The 20464-nt window shown below is 43.8% G+C and overlaps 1 protein-coding gene and 1 long non-coding RNA gene across 2 annotated transcripts in view; one reads left to right on the forward strand and one right to left on the reverse strand.

The window, feature by feature from the left end:
- LOC136629588 (uncharacterized) overlaps nt 1-10280 on the reverse strand; it is a 31816-nt gene extending 21536 nt beyond the window's left edge. Inside the window, exon 1 of the long non-coding RNA XR_010792942.1 lies at nt 10074-10280. This is a non-coding gene — a long non-coding RNA (uncharacterized lncRNA). The remainder of the gene's footprint in view (nt 1-10073) is intronic.
- The window catches only part of SLC22A3 (solute carrier family 22 member 3), a 120563-nt gene continuing 109893 nt past the window's right edge, over nt 9795-20464 (forward strand). The window contains exon 1 of the mRNA XM_066605430.1: nt 9795-10479. Within this exon, the coding sequence (XP_066461527.1) occupies nt 10066-10479 (414 nt within the window). The 5' untranslated portion in view covers nt 9795-10065. The remainder of the gene's footprint in view (nt 10480-20464) is intronic.

Genomic DNA, 20464 nt, shown 5'->3' on the forward strand with positions numbered 1-20464 from the left:
AGTAGAGCAGAAACAGAACGCTGTAATTAAATGTGCCGATTATTGGCCTGTGGTTGGAGGCTGACTTCGCTTACGGAACACACAGCAGAGTCGGGAAACAATTATGCGCAAGCCTGTAGTGAGAACTAGGTGCGTATGACAGTGGTAGGCCTTAAGTATTTTGCCTCAATTTTTTTAAATGGTGAGGTAAAAAACCAGAGACACCGCATGCAGCGGATATAATGTGTACTGTTTCCCTGTGGCGGGATGACGGCGGTCATGTAACGGGCGCAGCAGAGCCAGGAAATAATTATGCGGAAGCCTGCTGTAACGCTTAGCTGGGTATTAATTAGCAACTACTACCCCCAGCAGACACCGTATGCAGCGTATATTATCTGTACTGCTTCCCTCTAGCGGGATGACGGCGGTCATGTAACGGGCGCAGCAGAGCCAGGAAACAATTATGCGCAAGCCTGTAGTGAGACCCAGGTGCGTATGACTGAGCTGCTGCAATTCACGGCGCAGAACCAGTGAAGTGGACAAAGCCCAGTGGTAGGCCTTAAGTATTTTGCCTCAATTTTTTAAAATGGTGAGGTGAAAAACCAGAAACACCGCATGCAGCAGATATAATGTGTACTGTTTCCCTGTGGCGGGATGACGGCGGTCATGTAACAGGCGCAGCAGAGCCAGGAAATAATTATACGCAAGCCTGCTGTAACGCTTAGCTGGGTATTAATTAGCAACTACTACCCCCAGCAGACACGCAGTAAACTGAAGACAGTCACAGGCAGCCCAAATATAGTATTTTTCCCCAATTCTTTTCAAAAAGCCCACTGTCTATATAGCCAGTATACCTCTTTCCCTGTTCCGCTGTTCCTGCCTCACCAGTACTGCCCCTATACTGAGTAAAATGACTGCAGACTGAGGACGCTATGGTCTGCACACCCGATATACAAAAAAAAAAAAAGTGCAACACTGCTAAAAGCAGCCTCAACAGTACTGCACACGGTCAGATGTGGCACTAAGAAGGACCATTGGGGTTCTTGAAGACGAATATAACACCTAACACTCTCCCTATAGCAGCTACAGCAAGACAGCACTTTCCCTGATCTCTGTCACCATGCAACTGTGGCGAGCCCCGGGCGGGGCAGATTTAAATATTCGGGTGTCATCTGATCTCCCAAGCCACTCACTGCAGGGGGGTGGGATAGGGCTGGAACATCACAGAAGGAAGTTGTAATGCCTTCCCTGCGCTTCTATTGGCCAGAAAAGCGCACTAATTTCTAAGGGAAGGAAATGTAATGGAGTTGAGCACCGCGTGGTGCTCGTCTCGAGTAACGAGCATCTCGAACACCCTAATACTTGAACGAGTATCAAGCTCGGACGAGTACGCTCGCTCATCTCTAGTTTTAAATCACAGTCTCATCAATTATCTAATTACAATGTGTGTACAAAGCTAAGAGGACGAAATACTGTAATAACCTTAGATTATACCAATGAATGCACTTATGGCATAACCCAAGAAGTGCCTGTAGAGGCCTATGTGGCTCTTGGGCCCCCTACAAGTGGAACTCCAACTGTTGGCAGCTGCAGATACTCATCGAGCGAGGGAAGTCAGAGCTTTACTAGATGGTTAATATATTAAGGCCATATCACTAGTAATTAATACGATTATTAAAAATAATCAGTGATGTTTAGTAGACTTGTTTACTTTTAATATTTAATGTGGCTCAACGCCAGATATCATATTCAAAAGTGGTTGCAAGTTGCAAAGGGTTCCGGACTGCTGACGTAGAGCCAAGTGCACAAAACTGCTAAGAAAATCTATATTAAAACAGTTTACAGATCAAACATGTGACTGAACTCATAAATTACGAATTCTACACGAAGATGATTTATGTGTTTCATGATTATACAGTGATGAAGTATGATCCATTGCTAACCTCTTGGGAAACTAGTATTTATTTATTGGTAACATATATATGTATTCATACAGGGAACCAATCATAGGTTAGAACTGACAGGTATTTTTATTGTTGGCTATAAACATAAAATAACATTTTAATGAGGATTAACAAGCTCAATCACAGCATTAGGCCTCTTTCACACGGCTGCAGATGTTTTTACGTGTGCCCGTCGGTGCCGTAAAAAACGTGTGAACAGGTGCACAAATCTAAAGATTGTGCGCCGGTTCTGAAGCACAGCCCCGGCGCATATACACCGAGGCCGCAATGCCATTGGGTTTTGGGAGACAGCTTAGCTGTCGCCCTCTTCCTTTCCACTCGCCGGCTCACCTCCTGTCTCTTGCCCTTCGGCTGTTTCCAATGTTTGCTTAGCCCTGCCTCCATCCCTCCACCTCACATTGCAAACAGCCAGAGGGGAGGAGAGAGGAAGGCATTTGACACATAAAAAAAAATGTAAAAATGCATTCAAGCACACTCTGACCTCCAATAAAGAGACTAAACATACTAGCAGGATAAAAAAAACTGCTCCTAGATTTGGATTAAACACAGATCCCCAAAGGAAAAAAGCAACCCCTAGCCACTTCCCTAGTATTATTATAAGGTATAAATAAACCCACTAGGTGTTTGATATTAACACGCAGATAGCATGACATAATAGTGCTGTGAAGGTAGCGCTATTGTGCATGTATCTGCACATTCTACTGTACTATTTTATGCTGCCCGGCCCATGCACATCAGTGCGGGACACATTCGCACAGTGATTGAACTGGCTGCGCAGCCTAATTAGTTCCCGGTGTTATCAATTAACACCACAAAATCGTGCAGTTCAGTGCGTATAGACCCCTATAGTACTGTTGGTGCGCAAATACGCACAAAAATAGAGCATGTCGCATATATTTTTATGCATTCGAAAACAGAGCACAAAAAGCCAAGGTGCGAGGGAACCGTTGGGTTCAATTCTCTGCGTTTTGCACGCGCAAAAATATGTAATAAATCGCCCATCTGCAGAAGCCCCTAGGGAACAAGCCACTAATTTCACTGCACTACAAGGGTTTGCCATAACAGTGAAGTCAGGCAACCCATCGAGGATGCAATAAACTTGATGTTAGAAAAAGATATATATGTATAAGAGCATGCAAACCAACCAGCTCAAGGGGGATGTTCATAATGACTCACATCCACTCACAGCTCCTGGAATGGACCGCATGTACTGAAACTATCACCAAAAGGAACTTACAAACCCCAGACAGCAGATAAATAAACTAACAGCTGGTCTGTAAGAATAACCACAAGTACCTCTAACTCAACGCGTTTATCTTCTAAGAGATCATCAGGAGTGTTGAAAGTAAATATGTAGAACAAGCTAAAAATGTGTAACCTATCAAGAATGTGCGACAGGCATATAACAGCAGCTGATGACGGATAACAAATGGATGTTCTGTCACCTCCAGTCCTGATAGTGGACTGGTGGGGACCTTGGGGAAATGCTGAATCTTCCTATCGGAGGTCCGGTTTTGAGCCAGATGTTCCTTTGCTAAACCAACAGAATTTCACAAGTTTTTTCTATCCATGATTACATTAATTGTAATTCTGACATATATATCTTGGAGAAATGTCAGTTTTTCCCTTTAGGAGGCTTAAAACACGTTTTCTGAAACAATTTAATGACAATATTTCTTCTTCTGGACGACATTTCTCTGATGCTTCCAAGCATTTCGTCTTCTATCACAAGTCTGTTAGGGTGGTTTCACATCTGTCTTGGAGATTCCGGCTTCCTGCTCCGTTCGGGGAACAAGAAAGCGGAATATCCATGGTCAAACGGTTCTTTCTGTGGACGGAACTGAACAGCTACGGGCAGATCCCATTGACTATAATGGGGTCCTCCAGCTTTCCACCCAGCTGACCAGCTTTAGGACAGAAGAAAAAGCCCTGCAGATGTGAAACTGACCTTAAAGTGCTGGCGCTAGAGAAAATTAGAGGTGATAATAAGAATCAATGTTAAAACTCTTGTTAAAAAGGGAAGCCTACTGATTCTTTAACTAAAAACATCTGTGCTTACCAGTTTGCACATAAGAACTGATCTCATGTTACAGTTTTAATATTCAGGATGATCTTTGTCCTGGTGAATGAGTGGGATTTTATGCATATTGCTTATATTGACTTGGATACACAATAATTAGTTCATTTAATTTTTCTTCAGTTGTATTTCTATTTTTCTATGTATGCATGCATTTTTGTGTGTTTATTCTCAATGATATTTCAATGTTTATTTACATATTTTTATAGTTGATTTTTATTGAATGCACCACACCATAGGGAGAGATTACGTCAGTCTGTCTAAGCAGTTATTTTCAGCAGGAGGAGAACCTCTACGGCCACTGCTATGGGCTCCCATAGAAGCCCACGCAGTGGCCAACGTATTTTGGCCCAAAACATAGTTCCAGGACTATGTTTTGGGTCCAAAGTAAAAATGCCCGGCGCTATATTGGCTTGGCTGGGCGTTTTTACGTCTCACAAATACGACCATGTGATCTGATGCATTGGAATCCAATGTTAGTCCCTGCGGGGATGAGGGGAAACCCTTAGGGTTCTGTTCATCTCCCCGGCGGTTCCCTTAATCCCTGAGGGGACTAACAGAAGTTTACAGCGGGACATTTAAAATGTGCTTATGGGCTGCCACTGTTAAATGCCCAGCATTGGGTTCCCTACTGAATTTCCCCAGCAGGGAGAGAGAGGGGTGGGGTTAAAGGGCTTCCTCCAAGGGCAGGGGGCGGGGCTGGAGGGATCCACTCTTTAATCCCGCTCACTCTCAACTTGCAATGGGGAAATCCCAAGGAGGAGACCTCTAGCCCCGCCCTCTCTTTAGCCCCACCCCTTCCTCTGCACTATGGGGATATCCTTCGGGGCTACCCTGCAGCCCCACGCCACCCTCACTGCGCTATGGGGATATGCCTAGTCCATTGCACAATTTGCGAGGATCGGGTGTGCATTAGCGCACACCCCATAGACTCCTATGGTGCTTTGGGTGTGTAAATGCGCACCAAATAGAGCATGCTGCTTTTTTTTTGCACGCGCAAGATTTAAAGTGAGAAAGAACCCATTGAATACAATGAGCTCTATTCTCTGCGCATTGTGCATGCAGATTTTGCGCGTACACATACACACTTGTCTAAAGCCGCCCTCAGTAAATGAATTTAACTCTTGTTATTTTTTGAGTTTACAAATTGATTTGCAGAGATTGTGAATTTGTTTTTTTTATTCATGATGGAGTTGCATTTTTTTTCCCCCAGCTGTTGTGGTGCTGCATGTAATTTGTACACACCAATTTGCGGAGGTTCATTGTCTTGTTAAAGACGGCTGTCAGATATCTAGGGATTTCCTGCCTGTGTAGGCTTTCGCTAAGCTTTGTCTGGGGAGTTTCTAGGTCATGTCTGAAGTGCAGCATATTAACTTGCCACAAAGAAAAGGGAGTAGCACCAAATTTTGCTCTATAACACAAAGCATCTATTTGCAAATACATATGCATATTAGATACTAGCTGATATACCCGGCTTCGCCCGAGTTATTTGGTACTGGTGTTTATCTGGTGTTCACACGGAAAATCTTATGAAGTCGTGCTTACTTTAGAGATACCGGAAAAACATATGTTCACCATTTTGCATAATTCTCTGCGTTACCCAGGAAACACCACGTGGAGGTGACGTGGAGGTGACGTTTACTTTATATAAAATGACATCAGGAAGTGAGAGAATTAGATTACGTACATAAAATTTGGACACTAATTCTTTTGCGCATAGAATTGAATAATGGAGTTGGGACCCATTAGCGTTTCCTATTTATGACATAGTCAATGCTCGTGCCAAATTTCACGTTTCTATGACACCGGGAAGTGAGATAATTAGATTCCGTACGTAAAATTTGGACGCTTATTCTTTTGCGCATAGAATTGATAATCATAATCGAGTTGGGACCCATTAACTTTTCCTATTTATGACATAATCAATGCTCCTGCCAAATTTCGAGTTTCCATAACACCGGGAAGTGAGAGAATTAGATTCCGTACGTAAAATTTGGACGCTAATTCTTTTGCACATAGAATTGAATAATCGTGTTGGGACCCATTAACTTTTCCCATTTATGACATAATCAATGCTCGGGCCAAATTTTAAGTTTCTATGACATTGGAAAGTGACAGATTTAGATTACGTACGTAAAAATTCGACGCCAATTCTTTTGCGCTAGAATTGAATAATCGAGTTGGGACCCAATTACTTTTCCTATTTGGGAGATAATCTATGCGTGTGCCAAATTTCATGTTTCTACGACATTGGGAAGTTGGAGAACTTTTAGCGAGTCAGTGAGTGAGTGAGTCAGTGAGGGCTTTCGTCTTTATATATATATATATATTTTTCATAATCGCTTTTCCAAACTGTGGGTGGAAATAGAACAAAATTTGGCCTCCTTTAGGGCCCAGGGCATCTTTTGGTTACCTCGAGGAGTTAGCCGACGAGGTTTCAGCTTTCTTGGGTCAGCTTCTTGACATATGGGATGATTTTGCAATACATCTCAGCCTGATTGATTGATTTTGAGGGCTGGGCCCGCTCAACTCCCTTGTGGGCAGGCCTGATTTCCCAACCTTTTCTGATAGATCTTCATTGCTGGCTAGGTCGGAAACTCCCTTGCCACGTGTGAGGGATTCCATATCCAATTCTGGCATACACACGTTGTGGAAGCTGTAAGGAGGGAAGGGGGGGGGGGGGGTTTCCGCTGACTGGGGCGTGGTATCAATACCTGCAAATTTGTTACTACCCCATATCAAATCAACTAGTTCCACTATCCCAATTCGAAAAGCTATGTATATCACATACAAACCCAACAGCTGGAATCTCCTTCTCATCATACACTAATCTATTACACAGACAACCTCCTCCTCCTCAAATACTAATATATTACACAGACCTCCTGCTCCTCAGATAATAATATCTTACACAGAGAACCTCCTCCTCTGCTCCAACTACCACACAGCTACCCACCAGCACTAAACCACTATGTACCACACAGAAATGAGCCCAGCACACACTCTTATGAAAGCTGTCCAAAAGGAAATCTGTGTTGCCCATAGCAACCAATAACAGCACAGCTTTCATTTTACCTCAGGAGTATAACAAGTGAAAGCTGAGCTGTGATTGGTTACTATTGGCAACAAAAATTACAGGGGAAGTTGGTGAGTTTTTGAGTTTTAATTACGCCAGAATGACACAGACCTCTTGTTCCTCAGATAATAATATCTTAAACAGACAACCTCCTCCTCATGCAGTAAGATATTACACAGACGACCTCCTCCTCATATACCAATATATTACACAGATGACCTCCTCCTCATATACCAATATATTACACAGATGAGCTCCTCCTCATATACTAATATATTACACAGACAACCTCCTCCTCATGCAGTAAGATATTACACAGATGACCTCTTCCTCCTCATATATTAATATATTACACAGACGACCTCCTCCTCATATACTAATATATTACACAGACAACCTCCTTCTCATATACTAATATATTACACAGACGACCTCCTCCTCATGCAGTAAGATATTACACAGATGACCTCTTCCTCCTCATATACTAATATATTACACAGACGATCTCCTCCTCATATACTAATATATTAAATCAGTACACACATATATATACACATACAAACACATATTTAAATTCTTTTTGTGTCTAAAAATAAAATACACGGGCAATGCCGGGTAATCAGCTAGTAATCAATAAAGAGGAGTTACATTTCAAAGCATTATGGGCATCCAGCATGCTCTGGTCGGCCGAGCATGTCACCAGATATGTTACATGCTTTAGGCCGCTTTCACTCAGCCGAGAATCTTCTGCGAAATTGATTCACAAAACCCGCGCGGATATGAACACTTCTTTTGAATGGGGGCATATACATGAGTGTGGCATGTCCTATCTTTTTGCATTCCTCGGAACGCATTACCCATTGTTTTCAATGGTACAGTAAAGCACATTGTTATACGCCTGGTGATGTGCACACCTGGTGATGTGCACGCAAGTGTGATGCAAGGTTTCACCTTTAAAACACACGCCGATCCTCTACAACGCCTGAAAGGCGCGCTGGAGGATTGCTACTTTACAGAAGTGATGGGAGGTGTTTTTACCATAAAAATGCCTCACATCAGGATAAAAACGTACATTGGCGAGCGCAATATTGGGTCGAGTTTCTGTGTGTAAGCATCCTTATTGATATATTATTTCTCATCAGTCTAAGGGTGCGTTCACACGAGCGCATAAACGGAGCGTTTTTGCGCCCAATCGTATAAACGTGACCATCTGAGGCGTTGGTTTCCAATGTATTCGTTCGCACGGGCGATTTTACGGCACGTAAAAACGGCAACCCGAAAAAAAACCGGAACATATGCGACCGAAATACGCGCCAACGCATATTCGATGGCTGAGAAGATAGTTTGCAAAGTAGGAACGAACGATAATACGCTTTCTAGCTCTGGTCATGATCGCCGAAAAACTTTCTTTCCGGCGATTAAACGCTGCGCACGTGCGAACGTAAATACGCCTACGCTCGTGTGACCGCGCCCTATATCTGCAGGCAGCACTGTTTCTTCCATCCAAAAGCTGGATAGCTGGGCGGAAAGCGGATGGACCCCATTATTGTCAACTGGGTCCATTTGGCACTGTTTGGTTCCATCTTCAGACGGAGCCATTCATCCACAGGGATTCCCTTTTCCTGCTCCTCGAACAGAGCAGGAAAGCAGAATCCCCAACACAGATGTGAAACCACCCTGAGCGCTCCTTCACACAAGCGTATATGTATAAATGGCCAGCTGTACGCAAAATACCGGTATATTTGCATGAATGAATTTTTAACAAGCTCGACTCCCGATCGTAAATGGTGAATTTTAAAGCTATTCACAGGGGGCGCTACAGCGTGCACGTAAAAAAAAAGACGCTGAAGCGATGGCAAGCAACGATTGGCAGTAATGCTCAGAATGGCAATAAAATGGCTAATTAGGGTGAACTGTCTTCGTTTCCCAGTGTTCTTTTCCTGCTGACAGAAGTCTATGGGAGCCTGCTGCCTAACATGGACAGATAGGTCAGGACTTATCTCTTCACGCCTCGTATACAATATACGGCTCGAAAAGGAGGTCCTATTTTTCTCGCGTAAATATTTGGGGCAGAAAAAAACCATTTGTCTGATTAATGCTGATGAAATCCAATCCATCGCTTGGTCGCTTTATACATGCGACTCTTTACGTGTGGAAATTCCTACGCAAATATGGTGGCGTGAATAAGCCCTGACCCTGCGTCACTTAATGCAGTCCATCACCTGCAGTGCAGATACTTCCTATCATGCGCCATTTGCTGTTCTATAACCGTGCTGGCCACTCTTCCCGTGCCGCCATCTTTGGCCCACACTAATGATAAGGTGACCAGACGTCCTGCTTTGGGACCCTGTGTCACCATGGGTTCTGGGCACCATGAAAGTGATTAATGACTTAATAATGAGTGATTTGTAATGAGCTAATGAAGGTAGGTTCCCTCAAACAGCTCAGTCCTCTCCGCACTAGCAGAGTCCCTGCCCAGCGCCATGCCAGCAGTGCTGCAGCCCCCAGCTGGTGCGGCTATGAATAGCGCAGTGTGCTCCACGCTGAGAGGAATGTCAGACCTGCGCCCCGCAGTAAACAAGAAGACGCGCTCTGTCTATGGAGTGTGCAGGTGCTCCCCCTCCCGGTGCCTCAGGGAGCTGCAGCTGCCCCCAGCCCGTCTCCCTCCCTCCGCTCTCACACTCGCTGCTGCGTTGTGTATGGAGCAGACACGCATAGAGCCATAAGGTGCTGGACCTCCGCAGCTGCTCCTGTACAAAGTGCCCTCCATGCCAGAGCTGCCCCTACAGCTGGGGGGCAGAGGAGAAGAGCCAAGAAGGGGAAGCATCCTTCCTATCTGCACCGCACAAAGTTTTATCCAGGAAGGCTGCTGCCCTTCTACCTGCCCCATGTGCTAGCACTGCCTCCAGCTGGTGTATGTGCCACTCTACCCGACTGTGAGAGCTGCCAGCTGGCAGAGTGAAGGCATTATGCCCACCTTTGATGAGGTTCTGCAGGAGGCTGGGGAGTTTGGCCGCTACCAGAAGAGGGTCTTCCTCCTGCTGTGTATGACGGGCATAACGTTCGCCTTCTCTTTTGTGGCCATTGTGTTCTTGGGGCAGATCCCGGAGAGCTCTTGGTGCCGCAGCCCGGAGGTGGCAGAACTCAGTAGGAGCTGTGGATGGAGCCTGGAGGAGGAGAAGAATCTCACTATACCCAGGCTACAGCATGACAGGTCCGACATGTGCCACCTGTATGACATCCACTGGAATATCAGCAGCGCCCCCCTCAGTTGTCAGAACCCCCTGCACTCTGTGACTAATGGGAGCCTGGAGAAGCTGCCAGTCAAGCCGTGCCAGGATGGCTGGGTGTATGAGGAGTACCGCACCACCATCATCAGCCAGGTAATGTGCTTCCATCTGTATAGCCAGAGGTGGGAGAGGGGCTGCACAGTCGTGATGGCTAGTAAGTCACCTCCTGGCACTTGTTAGTAAATCACTTTCTGGTGCTTTATAATGGTTAGTAAATCACTTTCTGGTACTTTATAATGGTTATAACGTCACTTTCTGGTGCTTTATAATGGTTAGTAAGTCACCTTCTGGTACTTATATAGTTAGTAAGTCCCCTTCTGGCACTTTATAAGTCACTTTCTGGGACTTTATAATGGTTAGTAAGTCACCTCCTGGCACTTTATAATGGTTTGTAAATCACTTGGTACTTTATAATGGTTAGTAAATCACCTCCGGGCACTTTATAATGGTTTGTAAATCACCTACTGGCACTTTATAATGGTTAGTAAATCACTTGGTACTTTATAATGGTTAGTAAATCACCTCCTGGCACTTTATAATGGTTAGTCAATCACTTTCTGGTACTTTGTAGTTAGTAAATCACCTCCTGGCACTTTATAATGGTTTGTAAACCACCTTCTGGTACTTTAGGGCTCTTTCACACAGGGACCTACATGCACAAAAATCACACGCTTAAAAAAGGACGTGGCTATTAAAACCAATGGTTTCCTATGGGAACGTTCATATTCCTTCATCTGCACATTCCCATAGGAGACCATTGGTTCTAATGGACACATGTTTTTTACGCGCTTTATTTTTCTGCGTGTGAAAGAGCCCTTAAAGTTAGTAAATCACCTTCTGGCACTTTATGATAGTTAGTAAATCACCTTCTGGCACTTTATAATGGTTAGTAAATCACCTTCTGGCACTTTATAATGGTTAGTAAATCACCTTCTGGCACTTTACAATGGTTAGTAAATTACCATCTGGTACTTTATAATCGTTAGTAAATCACCATCTGGCACTTTATAATGGTTAGTAAATCACCTTCTGGTGCTTTATAATTGTTAGTAAATCACCATCTGGTACTTTATAATGGTTAGTAAATCATCTTCTGGTACTTTATAATGATTAGTAAATCTCCTTCTGACATTATATAATGATTAGTAAATTACATTCTTGTACCGTATGTTTAGGCACTGGCAGGGATGAAGGGAGTCCCCGGCCGGGGTTCCCCTTCTCACTGCCAGGGACTCCCTACCATCCCCCTGCCGATCGGAGTGACTTGGTGGCTGCTGCAATCTTTGTCTCTTGTCCCCGAACTCCCGAATAGCAGCGCCTTTTTTCTGTTGCTCATCAGCATTGTTTCAATGCTAATACAGCTCAGGACGTCAGCATGGAAAAGTCATCCATTCACGTGATTTGTGCACGATTTTGCTGCAATTTATTTGTGCGGTTATCTTCTGCGCGATTTTGACACCCACATGAATGAGCCCTAAGGGTGGTTTCCCACCTGCGCTCAGGGTTACGCTTTCCTGCTCCATTCAGGGAGCAAGAAAGGAGGATCCCTGTGGCCGAACTGTTCTGATTGGAGCTGAACAACACCGAACGGACCCTATTGACTATAATGGGATTCGTTCGGTTCCCACTCAGCTTTTATCTAGAAGAAAATTTGGTGCTTTGAGATGGATCTGCAGTGGAACCTCCGTCCGGGGGTCCCAATGCAGATGTAAAACCGGCCTTAATCACCTTCTGGTACTTTATTGCTAGTAAATCACCTTTAGTACTTGGCTAGTATTAGTAAATTCCTTCTTCTGAGTTCTCTGATTCCCGACATCAGACATTTGTGCGGTAAGGAAGGGTATTGTAATTCTTGTCACATCAAGTGCTCATGTGATCTGATCATGTGGCCGCATTATCCATGGTCTCCTTTGTACGTAAACTGTCCAACTCCTTTAATGATTTGTATTTAGCCCACCTTGTCAGCTGTATCAAGTTGTGCTTGAGTTGTAACTGATAAATCACTGGATGGTGCACTGAAGATGCAGTTGGGGGGTCTTTAGTGTGCAGTGTTCAGCATCTACAGAGTCCCTGATATGGATTCATCCCAGGGGCGTAACTATAGAAGATGCAGGGGATGCGGTTGCACCTGGGCCCAGGAGCCTTAGGGGGCCCATAAGGCCCCTCTTCTCCATATAGGGAACACAGTACTATGAGTAAAGCATTATAGTTGGGGGCCCTGTTACAAGTTTTGCATCGGGGCCCAGGAGCTTCAAGTTACGCCTCTGATTCATCCATCAAGAGTTTAGTTAAGGGGACACTAAAGTTGTTTGGAAACTTAGCTGCTGATACAATTGTCAGGTTGTGGTGCATTTTGCCTGCTTAAAAGGCTGCTGCAGTCGGCATATTGGGGGTATATAGCATACATCATCCCTTCATTGATGAAAGAGCCACTCTGCTGTGCTTTCCCCGTCGTGCCACGTAACTTCCACTGTGACTGATTGAATCCTCCTGCATCTGATATGTGGACCAGAAGTTACTTCCTCTACGCATTCCAAAGAAAGCCGCAAAGTTAGTCTCATAGGACAGAACAGAGACAGTTTGGGGATTTATCATCGGGGGCACATTTATTACTGATGCTGTAGACAAATTTACTATTGATTTGCGCCAAAAAGACCATATGCTCCGCCTCTAACCCCACTTTTCCAAAGGGCCTAGAAAAGGTGATGAAATTTGAGTGTTGTAAGGTTTTTAGAAACATTTATGGCATGCAACTTTTTAAAAAGTTGCAAAATTTGTTGCAATTTGGCTCTTGTAGCTAGGTGTGTACAAAGTGACTCCACGTATATAGACCTATTTAAAAGATGTGACAAATATAACCACAATGTGTGACATTTGATAAATTTGTCATATTTTTAGGCCTCTTTCACACAAGCATTTTCTTGCCGTTGTTAGCAGCGAGAAAACATAGCTGGAAAATTGCGACCATTTAAAGCATTGGATTCCAATGCATTCATTCACATGGGTTAATTTAGGCGCAAGAAAAAAAAATCGAGATTGAAAATCGCTAAATTACTAGTGATTTTCAGTTGCGATTTTTCCTTGCAGCGTCAAAAAAAAGGCCAGGGAAAATCGCAGGGAGCTCCCATAGATTCCTAAGGGAGCTGAAATAAATGGGAGGGGGGGAGTTTATCTGGGTCCGGCGCTCAATGAAAAACACAGCTGGCTCTATTTAGCTATTTAAGCTAAATAGAGCCATTCTTACAACCGCCGATACAGCATCCTTTTCACACGATGCAGCCATGTGAATTGACGAGAAAAAGCTAATTCCTTTTGGAATTAGATCGTGGCAGTGCAGGGTTGCCACGAATTTTGGCTAAGATGCGACCTGCGTGACAATGCATCGCTTGTGTGAAAGAGGCCTTAAACTGGAGAAGGGAAAAAAAGCAGCCAGAAAAGTGGTGATAAAAATTTCCCTGATGATAAATCCCCCCCTCTTCTTTCTTACCTGGAATGACTTTGAAAAAGAGGCTGGTTTCATCCATATTGTAGGTGTCCTTGCCTGCATCACCTGTAGTTATAGTATGTAAATGACTTTTTCCAAGGTGTAACATCATCCTTTCTCACCTCTGCACTTTTACCAGAAATGCTACTCGTACATACATGGAAATCTTGAACTCCTAGCTGAGACAGCCTGGCAAAAGTCAGATGCTGCTGCAGCCAATCAGACATTTAAACAGTGACTAACTCCTCAAACAGCGTGTGCGTATATGATATAATACATAATTCTAATAATGTTATAGTGTAAAACTAGTGAAAGTACTGTTTACTTTATTTACTTAAAATTATGCATATGTGCTGAGAAATCACTCCAAAGTGCTGGCCACTAGGGGTCTTCCTTCTAGTTTGCTGTCCTCTGCCTGCTCTCCTGTACACTGCTGGAGATGGCAGGAAGGCAGAACAGGAAATGAAGGAGGGCAATGAATCATTGTGGACACTGAATTCTATAAGAGCAAAGAGGAGAGGGAAGTTGCCTGTAACATAGATGGGGAGGGGACAGGAATATGGTTTTATGACGGTCATCCTTGTGTAGGGTATGATGGAGTTTCTTTGCAGTCATTCTTAGTACCTCTAGTTGCAGATTGTAGATCACTACTAGAGGCACACAACTGTTTCTTTCCTTCTCTGTGTTTTGGAGCAGTTGATTTCTGGGTATCCTGGTGGCTCTGGTGATTTGGTCATCAATTGAGGTGTGATGGTAGCCCGGATTTAAAAATGTGCTTTTGAGATTGTGAAAATGTTCCTCTCTGTCTGTTGGGTTGGATTAGATCTGATGGCCTGGCTGTAGACAATGGACTTTTTGATGTGCTTAGGATGGGAACTGTCCCATCTGAGGTATGTGAGTCAATCAATTGGTTTTCGGTATAGGAATGTCTGTATTGAGTTGTTTGAAATTTCTACAGGAATCATATCTACGGGATTATGTGGTATCACATTTTGCTCCACTGGCTATTACGGTACCAAACCTTATTTTCGTTTTATCATACGAGGCATAAAAAGATAGGTCTCTTGACCTATCTTTCACCGTGTTATGCAGAAAGCTCCAATAGACTTCTATGGCAGCAGAAAAAAGGGAGAGAGGGGGCAGAAAGCTAACCTGTGTACAACGCTCGGAAAGGAAGACAACTCACCCCACTTAAAGTCCTTTTACATGGGACGAATGTCGAGCAAATGATGCCCGACACTCGTCCCTGTGTTTCCTCTCTCCCGTGCTTCTGCACGGAAGCTAGCAGAGCTGGCTGGTTCACAGAGTGGCCAGCAGGGGGGCGAGGCAGTGCAGGAGATTTCTCTCCTCTCGCTCCCCCGCCCCTCTCCATTGAGATAACACAGCGGCAGTTCACTCCTGAATGCCCGCTGTTTAAACTGAAAGATGAGCAATGAGCTAATCGTCCATTGTTTATGCAGCATAAAAGATCAGCGCTGAAGTTCAGTAGTGAACGACTGCTGTGTTATCTCAATGGAGAGGGGCGGGGGAGCGAGAGAAGAGAAATCTCCTGCACCGCCCCACCCCCACCACGCCGCTCCGTGAAACAGCCAGCTCTGCTAGCTCCTGTGCAGGAGCACGGGAGCGTGGAGACTCAGGGACGAGTGTCAGGCATCGTTTGCCCGACACTCGTCCAGTGTAAGTCGACCTTTAGGCATTTTATTGCCTTTCTGAGAGTTTATTCCAATTGTTGCTTGCCATTGCTTCAGCGTGTTTTTTACATTTGCGCTGAAGCGCCCCGACAGTTACGATCAGAAGTCGAGCTTGTTAAAAATTTATTAATGCGAATATATAATGCTTTGATCAACGGAATTTACGTAATAAACGTTACATTGCGTATGTGTGGTGTTTATATGTAACATCGTTAAGCGACAGAGCGGGAAATAAAAAAAAAAAAGAAACTATTTTTGTGGGATACGCTATCATGCCCAGTCAAAAATCACTGTCATACACGGCGATACGCCGGCGCATGCAACGGTAAATGCTGCGTTATACTCGCCTTAACCATCTATGAAATCCCATAAATCTCTACTGTGATTTACTCTATCTTGGTCTTTGATGACATCCAAGTAATATAAGAACTACAAATATTTACTTTTTTTATTGTAACTACGCTGCAGAATCCCCAGCAGTCCCCTGATTGGTTCATGCAGGTTACATTTCTGTTTTTCTTTGCACTATCTTGTATAGTTCACACCAGACTGATTCCTTTCCTTTGCATTTCTTGTCAGTACATAAGATACTACTCACTTCAGTTGTGCCAATGATAAAAATATTTAAAATTGTCATACAAAGATATGTAAATAACTTACAGTAAAGCACGTCTTTCCTTCTTTCATTAAAAATACATATTTATTTATAGAACTTCTCTGAAAATAAATGAAAATTTTGCCTTAGGCCTCATGTCCATAGGCGGATTTGATTTGCGGAATCCACGTGGGTCACCCACATGGCAGATACACAAATCATGCCGCCCAATACACGGGTGCCCGCAAATGCATACAAACATGTATATTCCTTTTGTGGACCTTTCGGTCCACAAAATGTGAAGATGATCATAAAATAAGGTTTATTTCCACCTATAATTGCCAAGCAGGATATGCTGATGGCCTTTAGAAATCAATGGCTGATATTTATGACGGATCCAGTCTTGGCTTCTGATAGTCTGGCAGGTATGGGTGTCGTTCTCTGAATCTATGATTGCCTTTTTTCCAGCACATCCATGGTTAAATTGGTTCTGCCTCTTCCACCCAGCTGCAGATTGTTTGTCATCTCTTTACTGCTATATAGAGGCCTCAGACCTTACAGCCACTGCTGCAGTGTTGGTGTATGAGTCCTCTCCTGTATGCACATGTTTCAGCTGGTCCTGTATTTGCTCAGTACTTCCAGCTTGGTCCTGAACTTGCTCACTGCTTGGTTCTGCAAACGGCGTGGTGTTATCCAACTTACTGTCTTCCTGGTGACCAGTCCTGACAGGGTTAATCAGCGCCTAGGTTCCCGCGCAGGGCCGCCCTTGTCAGGGCGAATTCTCTGTTGCTGATAGGCCGGGACTTTCCATCTCCTGCTTCCAGCATAGGGCTAGATCCCCTGGTCACGTTTGCATTCCAAGCCCTGCCTCCAGTGGTGAGCATCCAGGTTTCCTGGATGCTGTCAGCTGTCTGCCCTGCCGGTCTAATCCATCTACTAGTTGGGCGACACAGCAGATCCACATTACATCCTTAACAGCTTCACATATCTCTGATGCCCCATTAATGATTGCACGGAGATATAGAAATCTTAAAGACATTTTGGTTAAAAGCCACTATGTGCCTCTAATAAAAAATTAGAAACAGGGATATTTCCAATGTGGAAAATGTGTTACATGTGTTAAAAGCTAATATAAAGCCAATGCGACATATAGAAGCAGAAGTCACATGGGATTTGGTCGTTAAATGGTTAATATGGTTGTTTTTTCCTCTATGAGGGTGCTTGTGTAACTCACCAATGCTGAGAGGTCATTTTAGGATGAGCGGAGGAAACCTTAAGCACTTTCCAGAACATCTGCCTGAAGAATCAGGTGGCTTGATGACAGCACTGGATTGGCTGTCCAGTGGCTAGTGGGAAGATTTGGAGCCCGTAAGAAGAGTCGAAGCAGGACCCTGGCATCCAGAAGTTGATTGAAGACAGGACGTCTCCCCACCTTACCTCCCCAAAGTAGGCTACAGTCGCGGTACTGGTTTAAGTGGGTTGACGCCAGCTTCACACAGGTGGATATTATTTCAATAGTTTAATTCGGTTTTGGACTTGGCAAACTTGAGTCTGTATGACTAAGGCCAGGCTTACACGACTGTATTAGAATTACGTATTATGCGTGCTCTGTACGCAGCCAATCGGTTAAAGTGCCTTAAGTAGTTCTGCTCACATTAGCATGTCGGAATTGCGTAATCTGCAAGGGAAAAATAGAAAAATATACACGATAGAGCCAATTGTTCTCTATTGTCGCGTATATACACACGCTCATAATTGCATTATGTATGGGCTGCGTATATACATGTCATCGCTAAATGATAGGTGATGCACCCACTTCCACACCACCTGGCTGACAACTGCGGCTTAGTAGCAGTGGTTGGATGAGCAATGTGAGGGCTGCTGACTACAAGCTGAGAAGAGCTGCAGGCCAAAAGCTGCAGATCCACAGCTGATTTTGAGTCAAAATCCGCTCCAATAGTGATGGAAAATCTGCAGCATTTCCGCTGCGTGTAAACGTACCCTAATATTTTATTTCTGTTTAGACATGACAAATCAAATTCCGTAAAAAAATAGACACAAGCTTGTTGATTAAGCAAGTCTCGGGACCGAAGAAGAATTTGCATTAACAAGCATTATGTTACAGAGTTTTCTTTGTTTGTAATAGTGATTACACACATGGCATAATTTCGTCTGTGAAGATCCAGGGAAAAATACAAAAGCTAATCCAGCGCTCAGCAGAAGACAAATGTGCCAGACTTCAGCCGAAATAATAGATAAACTTCGGTTTATTGCAACGCGTTTCGTCGCACTTAGGCGACTTTTTCAAGCAATACATACAGAGTTAAAGGAGATGTCTCACGCCGAAACGGGTTTTTTTTTTTTTTTAAATAGCCCCCCCGTTCGGCGCGAGACAAACCCGATGCAGACGTTTAAAAAAAAAACCATATAGTACTTACCCGAATCCCCGCGGTCCGGCGTCTTCATACTTACCTTGTGAAGATGGCCGCCGGGATCTTCACCCTCGGTGGACCGCAGGGCTTCTGTGCAGTCCATTGCCGATTCCAGCCTCCTGATTGGCTGGAATCGGCACGTGACGGGGCGGAGCTACACGGAAGCGCTCTCCTGCACGAGCGGCCCCATTGAGAAAAGAAGAAGACCGGACTGCGCAAGCGCGTCTAAAATCGCCAGAAGAGGCGATTTTAGACGGATCCATGGAGATGGGGACGCCAGCAACGGAGCAGGTAAGTGAAATAACTTCTGTATGGCTCATAATTAATGCACGATGTATATTACAAAGTGCATTAATATGGCCATACAGAAGTGTATAGACCCACTTGCTTTCATGAGACATCTCCTTTAAAACATACTACTTATATAGCCAACTTACTGTAACTTTCATCACCGCAAGGTATATAGACAACATTTTAATTATATGGAATGGAAATGAGCAAGATCTGTCGTCCTACATTGAATACCTTAATAGCAATGAATATAATCTAAAGTTCACGGGTACGATTAATAAAGAGAATATAGTATTTCTAGATTTAGAAATAGGATCAGAGAGTGACACTAACAGCTACCTCGATTTTCAGAGCTGCCACCTGAAAAGTGATAGATGGTAAGAACGAGAGTATAACACAACGTGCAGGGATCTTTAAATGTGATCTTTATCATAGTGATCATAGGTCCACAGGTTCAAGTCCCATACAGGGACACGAAAAATGAAAAAAAAAGAAAAAGTAATTAAAAAAAACATTCTTGCACACTTCCTCTGGTGGTTTTTAAAAACAAAACAAACATGATTAGTATCGTCGCATTCGGAATTACCTGTACAATAGATTTAACAAGCGTTTTCTCATGCTCAGCAAACACTGTTAAAGAAAAAAAAAAGACAAAAATGGAGTTAAAATGCTTTGTTTGTTCATCTCGTCTCCCAAAGAATAATAAAAGTGATCACAAAAGCCATATGTACCCCAAAATTGTATCAATAAAAATTACAGCTTTTCACATAAAAAACTAGCTGTGTCAATGGAAAAATAAAAACTTTGAGCGCAGCGATGCAAAACAATCTATATACATTTCTAAAAAAAAGGAGTTTTTTTTTGTTTAAAAGATATATATAATTTTGGTATTGCCGTAATCGTACCAACCTGCAGAAAAAAGTTTAGCATGTTGTTTAAGCTGCATAATTAACGCTATAAAAGAAAAAAAAAAACAATGGCAGAATTGATATGCACACGGCCCTATAATATGCTATGAGGCGGTGTGGACGAACAATTGTTTACATGGACCAATGGTGAAAAAAAAATGCTACATGTCCTTTTCTCACCTATATTCATGGACGAGAATTAGAGATGAGCGAACGTGCTCGTTTAGGACAATTACTCGATCAAGCATTGCTTTTTTCGAGTAACTGCCTACTCGGGCGAAAAGAGGGTGGAGCAGGGGGTAGCAGGGGGAGGTCTCTCACTCTTTCCCCCCCCCACTCCCCACCGCAACCCCCTGCTCACCCCCGGTGCCCCCCGAATCTTTTTGCCCGATTAGGTAGTTACTTGAAAAAAGCGATGCTCAATCGAGTAATTGCTCTAAACGAGCACGTTCACTCATCTCTAACGAGAATACAACATGCAATGTGCAGGGTCCATGGAGATGGGACAGTACACAGACAGGTGTCTGTGTGCTATCTAATGCAAGTCGCCTCAACATGCATATAGCCATGTGAATTTGGCCTTAAAGGGGTTATCCAAGGGCATAGTGTTTCTTAAAACCTTGCTCAGTTTACAGCAGTAAAACTGCAGACTACATAGTCGCCCTTCTGCGCTCACC

Source organism: Eleutherodactylus coqui, chromosome 1 (assembly GCF_035609145.1).
Source record: "Eleutherodactylus coqui strain aEleCoq1 chromosome 1, aEleCoq1.hap1, whole genome shotgun sequence".
Lineage (NCBI taxonomy): Eukaryota > Metazoa > Chordata > Amphibia > Anura > Eleutherodactylidae > Eleutherodactylus > Eleutherodactylus coqui.